At 42.7% G+C, this 19,179-nt stretch overlaps 2 protein-coding genes across 3 annotated transcripts in view; both read left to right on the top strand.

Annotated features, from left to right (window-relative positions):
* Positions 1–19,179, top strand: part of LOC145937532 (uncharacterized) — a 59,317-nt gene that overhangs the window by 32,597 nt on the left and 7,541 nt on the right. The window lies entirely within an intron of this gene.
* Positions 233–17,709, top strand: Pits (Protein interacting with Ttk69 and Sin3A). Of its 2 annotated transcripts, none has more exons than XM_083040647.1 (5): positions 233–2,692; positions 13,020–13,171; positions 13,366–13,561; positions 13,760–13,995; positions 14,098–17,709. In XM_083040647.1, exons 1-5 carry the CDS (start codon positions 1,870–1,872, stop codon positions 14,236–14,238), a joined length of 1,548 nt encoding a protein of 515 aa, XP_082896773.1. In that variant the 5' UTR covers positions 233–1,869; the 3' UTR covers positions 14,239–17,709. The 2 variants fall into 2 exon arrangements, with proteins under 2 accessions (XP_082896773.1, XP_082896772.1); XM_083040646.1 differs by having other exon boundaries at positions 245–2,692; positions 13,751–13,995.

Raw genomic sequence — 19,179 nt, 5'->3', positions numbered from 1 at the left:
CTCTCAAAAACAGATTGTTTTTATAGGAATACTAAATGAAACTAGCTGAAAAATAATATATGTGTTTTTCTATAAATAAAAAACATTTTAAGGACAGCTCCTTTTGATGACGCGACATTACATATCTGTGACAAAATTTCTTACATATTACTGCTTACTTTTTATTTATTGAAAAAAGGTAGAAATACTACTCGCGATAATTGCAGAAATTTATTAGATATAATTATACGTTATTATCGAATTTTTTTTAACAATTAAGATATTGACGAATATTGTTAATGCAGAACGGAATACCGTTCTCTCTCGAGATAAACTCGGCCGAGCTTGGCGTTTTCGCGAGTGTAAAACCGGCCGCTTATTACACGAAGAGTGGGCGCCGGGTTGGATGTGAACGCGCGCGCGCATACACAGTGTGCAAACTCCCTCCGATCCCGTCTCCCTCCCCCATCTCCCCTCGTGTTTCGCACTTCGAATCCCGGTCGCTGCCTACGTGTCCCCCTAGGGCGCTTCGCAGCGCGCATGCGCAGCTTTGCCATTATGACGTCATGCACCATGACGCCACAACGCCCGATTGGCCGAGCGCGTCGTTGCCGTCGTCGTTGTCGTCGTCGCCGCCGCGTCGTCGTAGCTGTTTCATCGCGGAGCGAGGAGAGGAGGCTGAAGAGAGGAGTGGAAGGTACGACTTGGCAATGGCTCGGTATGGACGAGAGGACGAGCGCGAGTGAGAAGGAGGAAGAGAGAGAGAACGAGCAAGCTAGCAAGCAAGCAGGGATTCGGCAGTGTTGGGGGGAGGGGAAAGCGCGTACAGAGTCGAACGGAGCCGAACAAACACGAAGCGACGCGCGCGCGAGAGAGAGAGAGGTATAGGGAAAACTACCGTGTCGAGGGAGATGTAGGTAGGATCGGGGGGGAGGGAGCACGACGGTCGTAGCCTCGGTTTTACCGTCGCATTCTCCGAACGTTCGTCCCTTCGTACGCCAGCCAGACGGACGAGCGTACGTCCTGTCGCGCGCGTACATATTCGTATATATCGGTCGGTGTTTCGCGTGTTGTTCCGTTTCGTCTCTCGTGTATTCGGGTTTCGTCGAAAGGGGTGAGGAAGAGTATTGGTTATACGAACGCGTTATTATTATATTATTACGCGACGGCCATCATCGCGGTGCTCGCTTCCTTTCCCGGTGCGTGCGGAAGACACACACATACACACACAGTGGAAATAGGGTAATGGTAACATCTCGTAGATCGTGCGCGCGGCGTCTCCGTTCCTTACAAAAGGCGCGTCCTTCGCGAGTGCTCGCTTCGCCGCGGATTCCCGCCATCCTATCCCGGCTCGCACCGATCGTACGTGGTTCGATCGAGGCGTAGGCTCGTAGGAAAGACGAAGAATCCGTTCGTCCTCTCGCGGCTCATGTGCCCGCGAGCCGCGGTGACGGAGTGCGCGCGAGACGAAAGGCAATTGACGTTATCGTCGTCGTTATTTCGAGCGGCGGTTATTTCTCGGACGAGCAGTGCGGCGGAGGCTCGTAGTTCGCACGGTCGGAATCGATCCTCGTTTCGCGCGGCAGAGTGATCCGAGCGGAAGAAGCGAGAGAAGATAGAGAGAGAGAGAGAAAGAGCGACGCGTTTGTGCGGCGGAGTAATATACGGCTACTACAAGTCCGCGGTTATATTGTGGTGAGCGAGAGAAGAGGAGAGGAGGAAGAATAGAGCGAGGTGTTACCCTCTTCGCTCTAATATCCTGCGTATAGGTAAGAGCACAAGAGAGAGAGACACAGTTCTCGCGATTAATAAAAGAGATAAAAAAGCATCCCCGGGATTTATATATACATTTATCCGAGAATCAAACAGTGGATGTGAAGTGATAAAGCCATGGAACGACGCAGAGTGGACGACGACGATCGCGGTCTTCGGCATCAGCGAGCGAGCAGCGGCGGCGGCTCCTTCGGCGGCAAGATGATGGGCAAGCGCACCCAGTGCTACCTGTGCGACCTCCCCAGGATGCCCTGGGCGATGATAATGGACTTCTCGGAGCCGGTGTGTCGCGGCTGCGTCAACTACGAGGGCGCCGACCGCATCGACCTCGTGCTCGAGTCCGCCAAGCAGCTGAAGAAGGCGTACGGCTTCCAGGACGCCAGACCGTCCGCCTCCAAGACCTATCGCACCGCGGCGGGTCACACGGAGCACAACGGCGGGACGAATCTCGACGTGCTGCCGATCCAGAACACCAGCCAGACGCATTCGCGTCATCACAACATCGCCAATTACTCGCAGCTTCATCACCGCAACTCCATCACCGAGTTCAACTCCGGGACGGCCGCGGCTGCGGCCGCCCAGCAGCAGATAAGTCGCCAACACGCTGGCGAGGAGACCGGGAGCCACGAGATGGCCAACGGGATGAGGAGCAACAACGTGCGTCTGCCCAACGCCCATATGGCGGTGGCACATCACGTGAACCTCAGCCACAATCGCGGCATCACCCAGCTCAAGCGCGGCATCTCGGCCATCGAGGAGGACGAGCACACCGAGAAGAGGCTCTCGCTGGAGGAGCAGCACCCGGTCAGGCCGCCCCTCACCCGCGGCGACTCCCTGCCCGCCGTCAGCCTCGCCGTCAGCTACGTGCAGGACCGAAACAAGGAGAAGCATCCGGTCAGGGCGCCCAGCTTCGAGACGGCCACCACCTTCAAGGCCAATGGTGAGTTCCTCGTCCCCTGCTTCTATGACGCGACGATCTATGATGATGATGACGGTAGGTCGTTCTTCTGGATCTCGGACCACTCGCGCGAATCGTGACATGATGGTTTGTTCGATTTCTTTTTTTTTTCTCCGTAACATATTTCTGGGAACTTGGACGAAGCAGAAAAAATCGAGTATCAGGATTTTTTTATCGGTGATTTGATTGATGAGCGATTTTTAATTAGTACATGAATCCATTCTACAAGTTTTTCTCTCAAATGCGAGATAATAGAATGATACAAGTAATAAAACCAAAGAACGTTTCTTAGCATTAAACATAATTGTTTAGTAAATAATTCTTTTACCACTTTCGCTCTTATATACCGTGCATCTTAAAACACGATTGATTAAAGACACGAGATATAATTCATTCATGGATTTTTCATTCACAAGATGGAATCATTAATTAGGTTACTAGATGTGGGTGGATGACCAATGAATTGAAAAAAAAACTTTCGAAAATTGAATCTTTCAACAAATCGACATTTAAAAACAAATTCAATTGACCAAACGACGAATAGTTGAAGAACGCCCGACAGAAAGAAATAAAATACGAGTTCTGTCGAGCGTTCCGTTATTGTTTTCGCCAAAATATAACTGTGGTCTCTCCAGAAATTCTATTGTAGTCCCGACGAGAGACCGAGTTTGTATACCAGTGACTCCTTTCAAAAACACAAAAGTCACGAAATGGTAAAGGTTAAATACTTTTTGCATTTGAGATAAAAATTCTGCGAAACTTACTTAACTTCTATATAATAAAAAAAAATCGCAAAATTGACAGAGTCGTCGTCTCGAAGCGTCGACAAGAATATAATACAATATAAAAAATACACACGTGTTTGCCATATAATAAGAGACGTTTTATTATAGTAATTTTTTTCGTAACACTACGTCTTTCTCTATTAAAAGTCGATCCACGGAAGCTCCGCGCGTTTACGAGACAATACAAAAAATGCCCCGAGCAATCCGACCGTATATACGTGCACGGTAGCTAGGTCGACGTAATTTTTTAGAGCAGGCGGCGTTTTTATCGGTCGTTACTATAAATACTCGAGGAGAGAGATAGAGAGAGAGAGAGAGGGCTGGGCGGCAAACAGCCATCGTTCGTGGCCATCTGGCGCGAGAAGGCAACGCACGCACACGCGTGTATATAGATTGACGACGACGACATACGTATGTCGGGGGAGATCGCGCTAAAACGAAGCTACAACGTCCTCCCTCCCCGTGTCCTAGCTCCGTTCTTTCTTCTTCGTCCTCTCCCTCTTTCCCCTCTCTTTTCCTTCGTCCGAACGCGTACAAAGAGACGTTCGTCGAGCACGTGATGGGACGACTAAAAGATACATTCAGTTGCCATGTCGTGACGTGTCCAATCAGGTGACGTCACGTACTGCTGCTGCTGCTGCCGCCGCCGCCGTTGTTGCTATCGTCGTCGTCGTCGTCGTCGTCGTCGTCGTCGTCGTTGTATTTATACCCCGATGAATGAGACCATGAGCTTTCGCTGCTCGTTCAATAACGAACGAATATCGTTCGTGTCCGCGGAAATTCGCGCAGCGAGTTTCAGATTACGCGGGACGGAGAACGACGTGTTGCGTTCAACGTGAGATAAGGCGATCACAATCGAGTGACGGATCGCTTCGCTTCGCCAAGTAGCGAAACCGCGATAAGTATTGGCCGTGGTCGCTGTCGGTGACTCTTTTTTTCTCCACGTCACGACGCGATATAAAGTCGCGTCTCGCGCGATTAATTCGCTTTGTTTGCTCTTTAATGAGTTACGAACGCGAACGTTGAACCGAACATGAGGGAAAGAGATCAGACACGCGCGAATGACATTGGTAATTATCATCTTTACCCAACTGCTTCGGATGTAAAAATATTTTTTTGTCTATACACACGCACGCGCGAGTTTTTATCAGATTGATAAATTCGCTTCTTTATTTAGACAAAAGAAGAAAATAAAGAATAGGGTACTTTTTGAACAATTTCTCATGTTACTTGGACTTTAATAAAATATTGTAAAATTTATCTTCTTTCTAAAAAGGAAAGTAATCTTATATTTACGGAGAATTTAACAAAGTCGAGTTTCGCAGCGTCCAAAAATTTTTTGAGATAAAATATCTCATTATAATCGTGATGTTTATACTTGGAGCGTATGTAGTTTATGCGCGCGCATCTTTTGATGGTGCATCGAATGAGTGCGTTCGCATCACGCATTCTCCTCCCTCCCTGCCCTAACGCAATTCTATCCTCGTTTCTCGTCCCGTGATACCCGATCCTCGCCCTGGCGAGGTTTTTCGATCCACCTTCTCGTCGCTCCTGCTGCTCTCTCTCTCTCTCTCTCTCTCTCTCTAGCTCTGCTGCATCGCGTTGCATCGCGCGACGAAACCGGTTGTCTCCTCCGCCGTGACATTTCGCCGAGATATAACTGTAGCGTGCCCCCCTTTTCTCGCCGCTTACTTTTCGCGCTGGTAGATTACGCGGGCCCATTGACGACCGACGATGACGACGTGTCGCGTAAGCTAACCTAACCTAACCTAACCTAACTCTACGCGCCAGCGGCACGGTGACCTTGCTCATCGACCGTTATTTCGACACTGCGAGACCACTTTCTAATCCAGCCTTTCGTAGTCACGTTTACGGTTATATTTATGGAATATAAATCCTCCAAGGTTTTTTCCTAGACCGCACAAAAAAAAGTAAAAGGAGAAGACGTATTTACACATCTCTCCTCGCCAACTTGTGTAACGTCTCCAAAGATGTTGGGATCGCGTTACTTTAAGGCAGATGTATACTTTTCTCACGCGAGTGTTCTTTGTTTGAATTCCCTTACCTTGCGCGCGATGTGTACGATATAACAATGGTAGATGATTTGATTACGAAATTTTGTATTTGTACAAATTTTTTTTCCATCCGACTTGCTACATCGATGTGCAAATCTTCCGTAAACAAAGGATCGCGCGAATCAAAACACGAGGCTTTCGATGGAATGTTTCTCGATTGTCCGCCAATAATAAACCTTCAAGGACAATGACCCGGGTAGGAGTAGTCGTGAATCTGCCTAATGTTTTCGAGACACACGGTGAAGTGACGTAGGACGTCAAACAGCTGGGTATATAATATATTGTCGCGCCGTCCGGTATCACATGCAGCTACATTATCTTATCTGATAACGGCCGCTTTAGGGTTATAATCAGCGATCGAGAATTGTCGCGTTATCGCTGTTATTCAATGCGAAGTGCGCTTCAGTAAAATATTTTTAAAATTGCCCAATCTTTAGATCATATCGCGCCATTTCCTAGTATTTTCTGCATCATCATGTTTTTCCTGCAAACTCTTTGACAATGATAAGACTTAGAGATATTAATTAAAATTTTATTTTTGTATATCTTACATATTTTTATGAAAAATTTATTGCCTTTCTCTGTTGTAAATATTACCGAGGTTACCACAATAATGCCGAGATACGATTACATTGACGTGTTATCATTGTGAAAATAGTATGGTAACAAAGTGACGGAGGAAAAGCTCGCGAGAGATACAAGATTTTGCTTATTTTTCTTGTCGAGATTTTTTTTATCCTTGAGATTACTGTTTCTCCGTTGAAGAGAGAGCGTTCACGTTTATACGCGAATCTACGATAAAAATAGATTATCGCTGGCAAAGATTGGGGATCTGGAAATAAATGTGGATCATGAGAGAGGGCCTTTGAGATCCAGAGAAATCTCGCTTGCGCTTTGATTCGACTATCGATTATTGATCTTTCGCAATTTAAATGCTCGCTAAATTTTCTCGACGTCTTTTTATCGCAAGAATAATTCTGACAATCCGTATATCTTTAACAGAGACTGTGAACCAAATGTAATTTCAACTTTATTGAAAAATTTTTAATTTACAAATATGAAATTTTTTTGTATGTCCAATTTTTTTATATGTAAAATATTTTTTTAATTAACTCTTGGTATTTTTTTTGACAAATCAATTATTGTAGTCCTTTCATTGTCGACAGACAAATTGTCGCATTGAGAAAGCCTTGTGTCCACGATATTAGAACTTGGACCGAGAAGTTTGTAGCCAATTAATTTGCAGCTTTTACGGAAAAGCGGCAATTTTATTGGCTACAAACTTCTCGGACCGAGTTCTAGTATCGTGGACAAGGCTTAATTGAGACTTGATTTTTCTGGACATCAAATATACACCATCTTTTCACACTAGATTTTTTGGACACTCGAAATCAATTATAAGTATTTAAAAATTTGACATTTAACTAACATTATCCCTGTACGAGTCTATTTTACAAGCAAAACCAACGTAAATTAAATATGTGATTTCCACTTTAAATCTTCTATATCTATTCTATATCTTTTTTACATGCTTATATAATAACAGTATCTAAATCATTATGCACACAGTGTTGCGTCATTAAACCGTAATTTACATAATATTCTTATTTCATATCGCATAATTTCTTATCACACATTGATTCTTTCGTGTTAAAGGTCTTTGCGATGAAATGAACAAAATCGCTGATTCATCATATTCGTACTAACGTAGTAAAACTCTTCGCGCGCAAATTAAGGCAAATTATTAAATAATGGGTTACATGTGATACGTATGAGATGAAAGAGAGATGGTTGTTTTTTTTTCGCGCGTTTACTTGGTATTCTCCGAACGGAATAAACGGAACGTGATCTGCGGCGATTGTTTGCGAGAGAGAGCATCTCATTTCGCGAACTTTAAGCACGTACGTTACGTCAGTCAGTTTCGAGCGGCAACGTCAGTCGTGATCAATCATGCGGCAAGAGCGGCGGCGGCGGCAGATACGGTCCGTCGACTGGCTGTTTGACTGGCTGGTCGAGCGCTCTCACGTACTCGTACGTGCGACAAGGAGAGAGACGAGGAAGGGAAGAGGGGAGGGAAATCGGAGACCGATTCGTGTTAGCTTCTCGTGTGCTAGAGCGAAATGGCTCTCCAAAGCCTCCTTTCATCATATTAGACGGAAATCAAAGGCGATACCCCTAAAGCCCTAAATGGGAGGATTCGAGTTACGGTGTGTGTATTCTATCCTATCGGGATGAATCTCTCATGGAACACGTGTCAACATACATATATTACGCGCACCAAATAATACGAATAAATTAGGTAATCTCGTATAACGCGATGTATTGAATGGAAGCCGGAAACTATATGGTACTTTCAAGAAAAAATTCTAAATATTAATTAATAATATCATACTAATACATAGTCTCTCTTTTTTTTCATCACATATAATATACTTCTTTCCAATATATTTTTCTCTTTTTTTAAATTATGAAATTAATAGTGGATATGTATAAAATTTCTAATGAATTGTAGTAGGATATAATAGCGAGAAATGAATAGTTTTACGCGTGAATCGCAAGTTTTGCTACGATGATTCGTTACGTATCGCATGCATTCACGCTACGTTTCAATCGATCGCGTATAGACGGATATTTCGCTCTCCTGCCCTACGTCATCGGGACGAGTTTCACATACGTATGTATGGCAGCAGAGAGCCGCGTGTACACACGACGGGCATAAATGCGCATATCGAGGAGTACGTACGTGGAGAGGGAAAGGGAAAGAGGGAGGGATCGCGTACTTTCGAAACAAGGCCACTATAGCTGACCAGCCGACGGCGATACGCAAAGTGCAGGGATGTGCGAATATATACTCGCGTGAATTTATGCATGAGCGTATGTCGTATGCGTTTATTGTTACGCGTATCCTGAAAGCCGTGTCGCTTTTCTCGTAATGCAATCGCTAAATATACACGCGCGAGTAAAAATCTGACAGTGTAATCTATAGAATTAGGAGAAAAACACATGTTAAACATAAGAGAAGAGAGAGAGATAGATAAAAAAAATGCCTTTTCTAGTGAAATTAAATTCTTGACTTTTTGAGACACTCTATATACACAAATGATAATTCAGTGTAGATATTTATTATTTACGTATATTCAGAGAAAAAATGTTTGATGAAACGTTATGTGATGTAAGATTTACTCTTCGACTTTTTCTCAATGAAGATTTCAATTTGCACGTGATTATAAAATTATTGTTGACACTTAAGAGGAATTCTATTGAAATCTCTATTTCAATCACTGCCTAAGCTCATACTACATTTTAACCATGAGTCATAGTCGATAATAAAATTTTATTTCAGCAAGATAAAAGAAATAATAACATAAACATATCGTAAATATACTTCTATTGGTATAATCACATAACTGTTAGTAACAGCCTGTAAAAAAAATTTATTTCGATGACGTTTATATGTATATTCAGTTTCAGCCTTCCGTACGATATTTCATATATCTACGTGTATGTATAAGACGTCACATTTTTAATTTTACAAAAAAAAATAGTTTTACAAATATATATTTTATAGTTAAATACATATTTAGATTAGTGACATTCAATAATGCACGTAGGGATCGAGTGTGCTTCGATTAGATTACTGACTGAATTTATCAGATCAAGATAAATGATACGCGTGAAATTTTATTCGAAGGAAATATCTGTCTGACATCAAAATTACAGCAACGCGTGTAATACCTAAACGATTATAAAAAAATTCAAAGAAATTTTCTATTAAAACCTTACACTTGTATTCTTTATGCAATTATTTTATTATGCGCGTAGAATTTAAAGAGACAATATTAGAAAATCGATACTAAGAAAAATTAATTCATTAACGTTACTTTAAATTACAAATTTTCTCATTCGATTTGTATACAAGATACGTTTCTTCTCTCGGGTTTTCTCAGTATTTATCGTTTTCTCGCCTCTTTCCACGGCACACAGGCTCGGTTATAAACTAGATCGTTGGCGTCCGCGAGAAGCAATTTCGGTTACCGAGAAACCTCGGCGCGTAATCGGCTAAAGAAACAAATACCCCGCCACCGGGTACGACGAAAGGAGAGAGAAGACCGTTCCGCATAAATCGCGAACGCGTGACACGGCCCTGAAGATCGAGTGTGACTAAGCCGGGGCCGCCTACGTGCGTGATGCGATGTGTGCACGCGTTTCCCTTCCCCCTCGCGCGTCTCTCTTCTCTATCTGTTCTTCTCGCTCGCTTCGTCGCGTCGATCTCACTCGCGAAGATAGACTCGCGCTCTATCGGAGCGTCACGGAAAAGTACCGGTCACATGCTACTCGGTGGCACTCTATCTCCTCTCTCTCTCTCTCTCTCCCTCCGTCCGCTCCGTCGTGTACCGTAGGCGAGGCTCCTCGATGACTCGTATACACACACCGGCTTGTGACGTGAGGAGGAGGGGAAGGAAGGGGGATGGATACGCGGGATTGCGTGTCACCGCGAACAGCCGTGACCGAATGATGATGATTCTTCCCGCTCGTGCGCGGCCAACAAGTTGGCTGTTGTTGATGTACGAAGCATTCTTCTTGCGAGGACCTTTCAACCCCTCGGGAGAGAAAGAGAGAGATGTGCCTCGATACAATATCGAAGCGCTTCGCCGACGTGTTGATATATTAGAGGCCTGCGTGAATATTTTAGCTCCGCGGTTAAAAATAGCATCGCGCGGACGGGAATATGACGTTTTGCATTTCTACACAAAACGCACAGGCGGATAGACGGAGAAAAATAAATTGTTATCGTATATATATATGTATGTATAACGGGGAATCTCCGATCGTAAATTATTGTATCGACGCGATCGTGAATATTCATGATGCAATTAGCGAATTTTGTTGAAACGCCAATCTTGTTTACATAGAACATATATTTATCCGCGTGATCTTTATACATATTTTGTATTATGATTATTTCGCTTGTGTAGATATTGACATTTCGTTTGCGCTTATAAATATGTAAATAATATAACGATTTGTATTGGTATATATCTCGTTTTATTTACGTCTACGTTTGATTATATTAATCTTTTAGAATTATAAGTATAAATATTATTTAGTATATTATTTTCACGTACACACAGACTTCAGGGTTAATGCGGGCGCGTTTGAAAAATAACCAAATCAAGCCTTGAAAAAAAAAATCTCGTTAAAATATTTGCTCGCAACACATCTACATATTTTTAAAAAATTCGATATGGCAAGCAGTCACGCGATTAATGTTAAACATAGAATTCAAGTACGGAATATCGCGCTTCAAAGTTCGACTAATCTCGTTTATAATGTATATCTCAGAGACTCGATTCTGAGAGGCAGCGATATACATATGTATACGTTGAAATTTCATAAGTTTGGCGTAATCAGGAAGTGCCTTGGAATGCATCTCGTCGAGAAGTAACGCGGGCGGAGAATTCGTTAAAGTCCGAAGACGAAACGTCAGTCGACGCGCGTCGACTTTACAAAAGGCGTCGCGCCAAATGCGCGTAATTGAAACAAGTATATACATATGTATTCCGCTCGATCATGACGAATCGCGATTAGAGAGAAATAGCGAGTGCAGCGAGACGTTAATAATAAACGATTCGAGCGCGATGGGGAATAATGGCGCAAAAAAGGAGATGATGATTGTCGGGCTTGTTAAACGGATTATTACATCGCTCCATTTTCTCAGAATCGTTTCGCTTCATTCTTTGAGTCATCGGCAATTTTTTTTAATAAAAGGAACATTATTAGTCTTGACACTTGACACTCGTCGTGAGGAGGCAGAGATGAGCCAAATTTTCATTCCCTTGTTAATCGAGGTTGTCGCATTATTTTGGACTTTCTTTTTAGATCGAAAATACGGCGGAAGCATATAAATTGAGAGCCTCGGATGTGGAGAAACCGTACGCTGATAGAGATTGTACATGCGAGATAACGTGTAGTGTCTGAAAGGCATAATCGGTCCGCGCGATACATAAAACATCGGGTAAACGATCGGCGCGTGTCGAAGGCCAATGACGATACAACGCAATACGGTAACGTGGCCGTGTCGTGATGATGATATATACGTGTCGTCGTCGCAGTCTTCGTGTATATACAGCCACGCGACTTGCGTGTTAATTGTCTTGGCCGTTCCTCAAGTGACTCGCCAAGTAAACATTATCAAAATGCACCGCGATCTTGCGCGAATATGTGACTCCGACTTCCCGATATGCATAACGATAAGCAAAGTAGTTACGAAAACGAAATCGACGACGAGCTTTGACGTAGCGATTAGTACGAAGTATATGTATCTACATTCTTTTTATTTTTGTACATAAATGGATAAAACGCGTGTATTTATATATTTTGATTATGATGTAGTAATTTAAAAAAAGATTAATAATTTTATTTTTTATTCTCTTTCATTTATATATACTTTTGCATCGAATCTCTAACTTGATATTCACAATATATAGAAATAATATATGATACAAATATATAGAAATTGTTTCTGAAAATATTTCAGAAATAATTAAGGTCTATATATTTATAGAAGAAGTTCAAATATATATTTGAGCTTCTCGTAATAATTGGGAAATATTTCATCTTGCCGAATTCCTTTCATCTGATTCCGCGCGTCTGATTCTACAATTCCGTGTAGATTCTACAATTTGATTCAAGGTCTGTAGAGCGCGAGTTAGAGAAATAACGTGGCTTGTTATTGACGTAACCTGACGCGCGCGCGGATAACGATTCACTTATACATATATTCTCGCCTCTTTGCGTTCCCTATAATCGTCTCGTTACCATTTATCGACGTCGCGTCGCAGAGAAAAACGGCATTTATTTCTGCTCGCCAAGTGAAGTCATTGTGCTATAAAGACGGATTATTATAGGGAGGGAGGGAGGGAGGGAGGGGCAGGAGACATTCCACGGAGATTACACATGGCAAAGAAATGGAAATGAGCAAGGACAAACTCTGAACTCTCGATAAATGGCATTCGCTTCCCATGTCACGCCACGTTATCGATCACGCACACTTCTCTCTTCTCTCTCTCTCTCTCTCTCTCGGGATAGCTTCTAATATTTACTCACGTGTCATTTATTTTTTTTTCTCCTCGATAAGTGTAACATTAGCGCCAAAAGAAAACTAAATCGAATGATTGCAAGAATTTAATTCCATCATCGAGTCTCGATGCAAAATTATTCTCTATCCTGTGCATTAAAAATGATAATTTAGAACCTTTATTCTCTTCAGTAATTAACGCATGTTTTCTTTTCGCGTAAATTCCTGAATTTCAATTATACGTATAATAGGGCCTTTAATATCTGTCTCGAACAAGTTCCCAGAATTCGCTCTGCTTTATATCGCATATAATACACCGATGCTCGGATGAAAAAAGAAGCATGTATTTAACTATATATATTTTCATACAGGGGCGTATGTTGGACCGTCTATACCGTTGGCACCGGCCAACGTCGCGGCCAACGGTGGAGGATCACCTCTTCGTCCGAGAACGAGTCCTCCACCGCCGCCACCGCCGACGCAGGAAAGTGCCAACGATAATTCACAAACGAATCATCATCAGGTATGTGGCTAAAGCGATGACAGTATAATTATCATCTAGTAGAGCCAGGCCGGTCCATTCACGAGCGACGAGCCTGTATATTTATACTCTTTCATTTAATAAACGCTTCTACGCTCGCTTTCCGGCTCACTGAACGCCTCACGCGAGCTGAATTGTAATATTGCTTCAAAATCTGACGACACTTCCTCTTTTAGACCTCGGCGAACGGACCGTCACCGATGGCCGCCCTAATGTCAGTCGCTGACAATCTGACATCACCGGAACCTGTGCCGCAGCCGCCGAACAATCCAAGTCCCACCAACAGAAGTCCGCCGACGACAGCCGCGAACGCTCAACAACGCAGCGCCTCTAGAGGCTCTCAGCACAGCCCAAACAGTTCAGACAGTTATGGTATAATATATATATCGATTTTTGTGTCTTATCTTGTGATAGAAGCAGTATTATCCGCGTCTTATCGGATATAGTGTTGACAAGTCAACTAGTATCATATAAGGTTTTTGGAAAAATGTTCAACATGTTAAAATCAAGCTTTTAAAAGGCTAGTACATAACGAAGAACGACAATCGCGTTAATCTGCAGGCTCCATAGGCAGACGGTCCAGTAGTTCAAGGCAAGTGTCCTCGACAACCGTGACGACATCATCCGAGGGTGCGGTTGCTCAAGCTGCCGGCGCTGAACCGGTCTCGGCACCGACTCTAAAGTGCACGCTATGCCAGGAGCGTCTAGAGGACACGCACTTTGTTCAATGTCCCAGCGTGCCGCATCACAAGTTTTGCTTCCCGTGTAGTCGGGATAGCATAAAGAGACAGGGTGCTGGATCCGAGGTGAGCGATTCGGTGGTTCTTACCGCTTTCTCGGGCGCTCTTACGTACATCGCCGTCGAAACCACGATAATAATCGACGGTTTTCGTTTTCGATCGTTTCAGGTTTATTGTCCGAGTGGCGAGAAATGCCCGCTGGCGAACAGCCAAGTACCGTGGGCCTTCATGCAGGGCGAGATAGCCACCATTTTGGGCGAGGATACCGCGGGTACCGGGCTCAAGGTCAAGAAGGAGAGAGAAACTTAAAGACCCTCTTTCAATGTCGATTCAGGGCTCAAATTTTCTGTCCCCCTGTATACCAGAGGGGCTGTTATGGTTGGAACCATGAAGGGTTTCGCCAAACGCTTTTGGTAACGGTGATAAAGAGTCGTTGGCGATAAGCGGAGGGAGCCAACGAACGACTCGAGCCAAAGACGTTGTCTGGTGCAGATTCTCATGAAGTTGTTAATGTCATCGATTAGAGATGGGTGGGTGGGAGGGGGGGGGGAGAGTGGACGATTCGATTTTGTTTGAAGTCGGCTAACGACGTATCTTAATGATGCGATCGAGTACTGTACATTTATCGATTGGTTTTGAGAAGAAGTCTTTGGCAAATTGCATGCTGGCAATCGATTGTTCTGCTGTACATGTACATACGGATTTCGTAGAGAGCGGTTAATTAAAACGCGACGGATGCAGCGTATTATTTTTCGCGACTTTTGAATGAGAGGAGCAGCAAACGTGATTCGAAATCGCGACGGTGGTGACGATGATGATAATGATGATGATGATGATTTGTTGCCCGGTTTGGGTTTGTACTTATAGGCTCGATACGCCTTTCTTCATTGTCTCTTGTAATCGCGGACGTAATCGCACGCGTTCTTTCACATACAATACACGTACACTTGCATACAGACATATATATATTGCATATTGTAAAAATATGCATACACACACACACACACAACACACGCACACAGTTTCGAAGTAAAATCGTCGATTTGGTACCGCACGCGCGGTTCGCATTGTACTTTTATTTTTTTTTCGCGCGTGTCCGTTTAGGATGGTCGTGATTTTAATTAATGACTAACGCGAGAGATAGAGCATCGCCTCCGCGGCGATCGCCGTCCTTTTTCTATTCTTTTGTTTGTATATTCTTTCTATCCTATACTTCGCGCTCGTTGTATTATATAATAAAATATATTATGGCGGACATTCTCGGACCCAGCGCACGGGTTTTCTGTACATTATGTATATGTGTACATACCTACATTATATTAATAAAGCGTATAACTAAAAAAAAAATTTTTAACGATTTTTAAGTGTACAAAAGTCTATATATATATATTCGTTTTTGCGTTTCTCTGTGTCTTATTAAATTATTATTATCCTTTTCACTTCTCTCTTTCGCCGCGTCTTTCTTCTTTTCACTCTTTTCCTTCTCTTTGTTCTCGCGAATGAAGTTGTACGCTGTCATTTCTCTGAAAGACTTTTTTTCTGTGCGTAGAGACACGCGACGCGTTTCCCTTTCTCTATTTTTCGGTTTCTTGCTCGCGAGGGTACGCGACGTTGCGTTTTTTATTCGCGTTCTTTATAATAATCGCGCTCGTCCGGTCTTTTGGGGGGGGGGGGAGAAAGAAATAAGTAAAATAAAAAAAAGTAGAAAAGTCACGCGAGACACGAGCACACATCGCGTCATCCAGAGTCACTCGTAAAAAGCGGATTATATAATATAATGTTCGACTGTGCAACGTCCACTTTCGCCTTTAGTTTATGCGCTAGACCTTAAGTCGAGGGCATTTTGGTTTTTCATTTTCACCGATGAAAAAGGCACGCCCGTCAAAATAGGAACCACATACTCGCTATGTCTAAAAAATAAAAAAAAAGTGAAGGGAGAAAAAGGCAGGCAGGCAGGCAGGCAGAGACACTCGTTGAACGCGCCCGAGTGGATTTTTTCTTTTTGCGCGTGACGATCGAGCGAGATCCTCTCGCGCGAAAGAGGGAGCCCGTTTTCGGGCACGCGGGCATATATCCTTTTGTATATATTTGTACAAAAACAGATCGGCTCACACGGTGAAGAGGGAGGGAGCGGTTGTCGAAAGTTGTCGCGAGGCAAAAATAGAAAATAAAGAGAGAACACACATACATATACGCGCGCGCGCACGCGCACACACACACACACACACACACACACACATACTGTCGCGCCTCGTTGCGTTACGGATAAATTCCGCCGAAAATTCGAGATACCGCTTTCTCGATTTAGGGGCGACGGATGACGATATTTCAGGGTGACGTCTCGCGCGATCAGGACGATCCGCTTAAAAGCGCGTACGAGACTTGGGTAACGTTATCGTTATGTCATATCGCCGAGTAAAGTTATCGAGATGACATTTTTTTTGTAATTACGCATGATTAAAAAACTAAGAGGTAAAAGAAAGTAAAAAAAAAAGCTATATATAGACACACATTTTTTCTGTCCTTTTATGTATTACACTCTATATAAAATAAAAATAAAAAAAAACTTCCTTATACACGATAACGTTGCGAGTCTAAAAACGCTTTTAGCTCGCGCGAGAACCGACGATGTAGAGACGAGGGGAGTGTTCGATGGATAATATATTTATTACAGCTGATACTTTTCTCGAGTCGAGATGTCAGTCGGAAGGACGGCTTCTCGAAGAAGATGCCTTCGATTCCGACTAAGACTCTTCGCGGTGACAGGAGTAGGCGTGGACACACCTCTGTTTTTTCTCGCACGTGCGGCCCCCCCCTTTTAACGTACTAAATCCGTAACAAACGTTTATGTACCGTAAAACGAGAGAGCATCTCTCGACGCGAGAGGCTTGGTCGGTCGTCGCGTAAGTAATTGTCATCCCTTCGCGCGTCACGTGTGCTCTCACGATATATATATTATATATAAATATATATCCGTTGCATCTCGTTCTCCCGGATCTTTTTTCTAGAATATAACACAATTCCGGGCAGGGAATCTTGTTGCATTATTCGTTTCTTGATCTTCTCAGGATCTCTCGTCCACGTGATGACACTTTGTTATTGTATAAACTTTGCGATACAAATTGTTTGCTGATTATGGATCGAGGTTTTTGCTCGATGTATAGTTCTCTCTCTCTCTGTCTGTCTTCGTTATTATTGTTGTTTACCGTTGTTGTCGTCGATCCAATCGGGGAATCAAGATGCACGAGAAGCAAAGTATAGCGATATCATCCCGCCAATTGTAGTAAGTCGCGCGGGACTATTATTACGGGATAGAGTAAAACGGGAGATGACTGCGATGACTTTGTACAACTCGTTCGCTCGCGCATTTGTCCGATTTCGTTGTCGACGACCAAGCCCAAGCCGTATTTCTCGGGTTTTTTTTTCTTTTTTTTTTTTTCTTTTTTTTTCACCTGAGAGGGATGACGCTCTCCTCCGATCGCGAGAGAGCGAGAGAAACGAAGGAACTCTCACGTCTTTATCGTAATTCGCGTTCCGTTTGTCTCTCTTTTCGTCTCCTTTTCTTTCTTTTTTTTTTTTTTTTAAATGACTCGTATAGCTACGCAGATACACGAAAAAAATCGAAGAGATATTGACGAAACAATACGTCGAATAGCAATTGTAGTAGTGGATAATGAAAATTTTCTAGTATACCGTACCTCGAGGAACGTGTAACATTGTACTGTTTATCGTATGTATGCAACAAACAAAAAACAAAATATATGTGTTGATGTGACAGAACGATGAGTTTCTTTTCTTACGTAATCACATGTACGAATCCTCAAGAATCACCGAATATCCTTGCCATTCATAATTATCCATTTTGAGAACTTTCAGCCAATATCATCGCAAAATAATTTTTTTTCAAAGGCTTCCTTAAATAGATTACTTAATATTGTAGAGTTTTTTTTATTCAATCTTTTATTTATCATTAAAACTTTCGCTATACCATCGAATAAACGCTAAAGTCGACTGTCAATTATCGTATATAGCAATTTCCGTCTCAAACTTTTTATCATCTCGACGAGCTTTAATTCTTAATTTTCTAATTAAAATTAGCAGCACGCTCTCGAGCGAAAATTTACAATCCGAATTAAAAATTCTACGAGAAAAATGAGAGAACATTTAAATATATAATTTGATTATCCTGTTATTACACGTGTAAAGTAATAAGTCCTCGAGTATATTGCGAAAATCAGAGATATATATCTACATATGTATAAATACTTAAAAAACCGTAGGAAGAGCGACCTTAGACTCTTAGCGCGAATGTGTTCCGCTCGGGGTCCTAAGGCGAGTCTTCCCGAACCGTGAAAATCAATGCCATTATTCAGCTGGGGTAGGTGGGCCGGAAGAGGGATGGAGAAGAGGAAGAGACGAGGAACGCGACGTGGCGGAATATTGATCTGTGCAGACTGTTCCAGACGGCTCCATCCGCGCTGCTATAGCGGTGCGCGATGACTTCGCGCGCTTAAAGCGGATGAGGCATATCAATTATTCAACACTCTCGAATATACGCGACGAATATGGACCGACGAATAAAATCGATCCTCCGTGAATGAGATATAATTACGCGGAATGTGCACTTCTCGAAATTTGATTAAGCAAACGAAATCGAGAATTCCGATATATATATATATATATATATATATATATATATATATATTTCAAATATTTCTATATAAAACTGCAATCGTGTTTTTTTTCCTAATACTCTATTTTTTTCATATGTGATAGCTGCAATTTTTAAATTAATTAATTAAAAAATGCGCGATATTCAATATAGGAAATTTTTTCGTTAAGGAGATAAATTATCAGGAAGAGACTGAGAGCACATACATAAATATCCTCTAGTCTCTTTCTGATAATTTCTTTGATTATCTCCTTATGCGAAAAAAAATTCCTATATTGTATTATGCATTTTTTACATACTTTCTTTATTTCTCTCGCGAAATTCGCGAAATTCGCGCAGGGTCGGTCTCTCGCGTCGGAACTATCTTTCGTCTTTAAGGGTCAACATTCTCGACCGTTACCATGCATATAAAGGCCGTTATTATGCGAAAGCTCGCCGGGCGATTCCGTGTCGTAACTCGCAACCGGGACCGACGAAAGTCGCGCGTAAATTACAACCGCGATGACTAACACAAGCCGGGTGAGATCGCCGTCTCTTTTACGATTCCGCATAGATAAAACTACAAATATATGGGGATC

Source organism: Prenolepis imparis, unplaced genomic scaffold (genome assembly GCF_030444845.1).
Source record: "Prenolepis imparis isolate NDT839.2.m4 unplaced genomic scaffold, iyPreImpa1.0 SCAF_6, whole genome shotgun sequence".
Lineage (NCBI taxonomy): Eukaryota > Metazoa > Arthropoda > Insecta > Hymenoptera > Formicidae > Prenolepis > Prenolepis imparis.
Note: the sequence above shows the minus strand (reverse complement) of the source record. Positions and strands in the feature narration are given on the sequence as shown.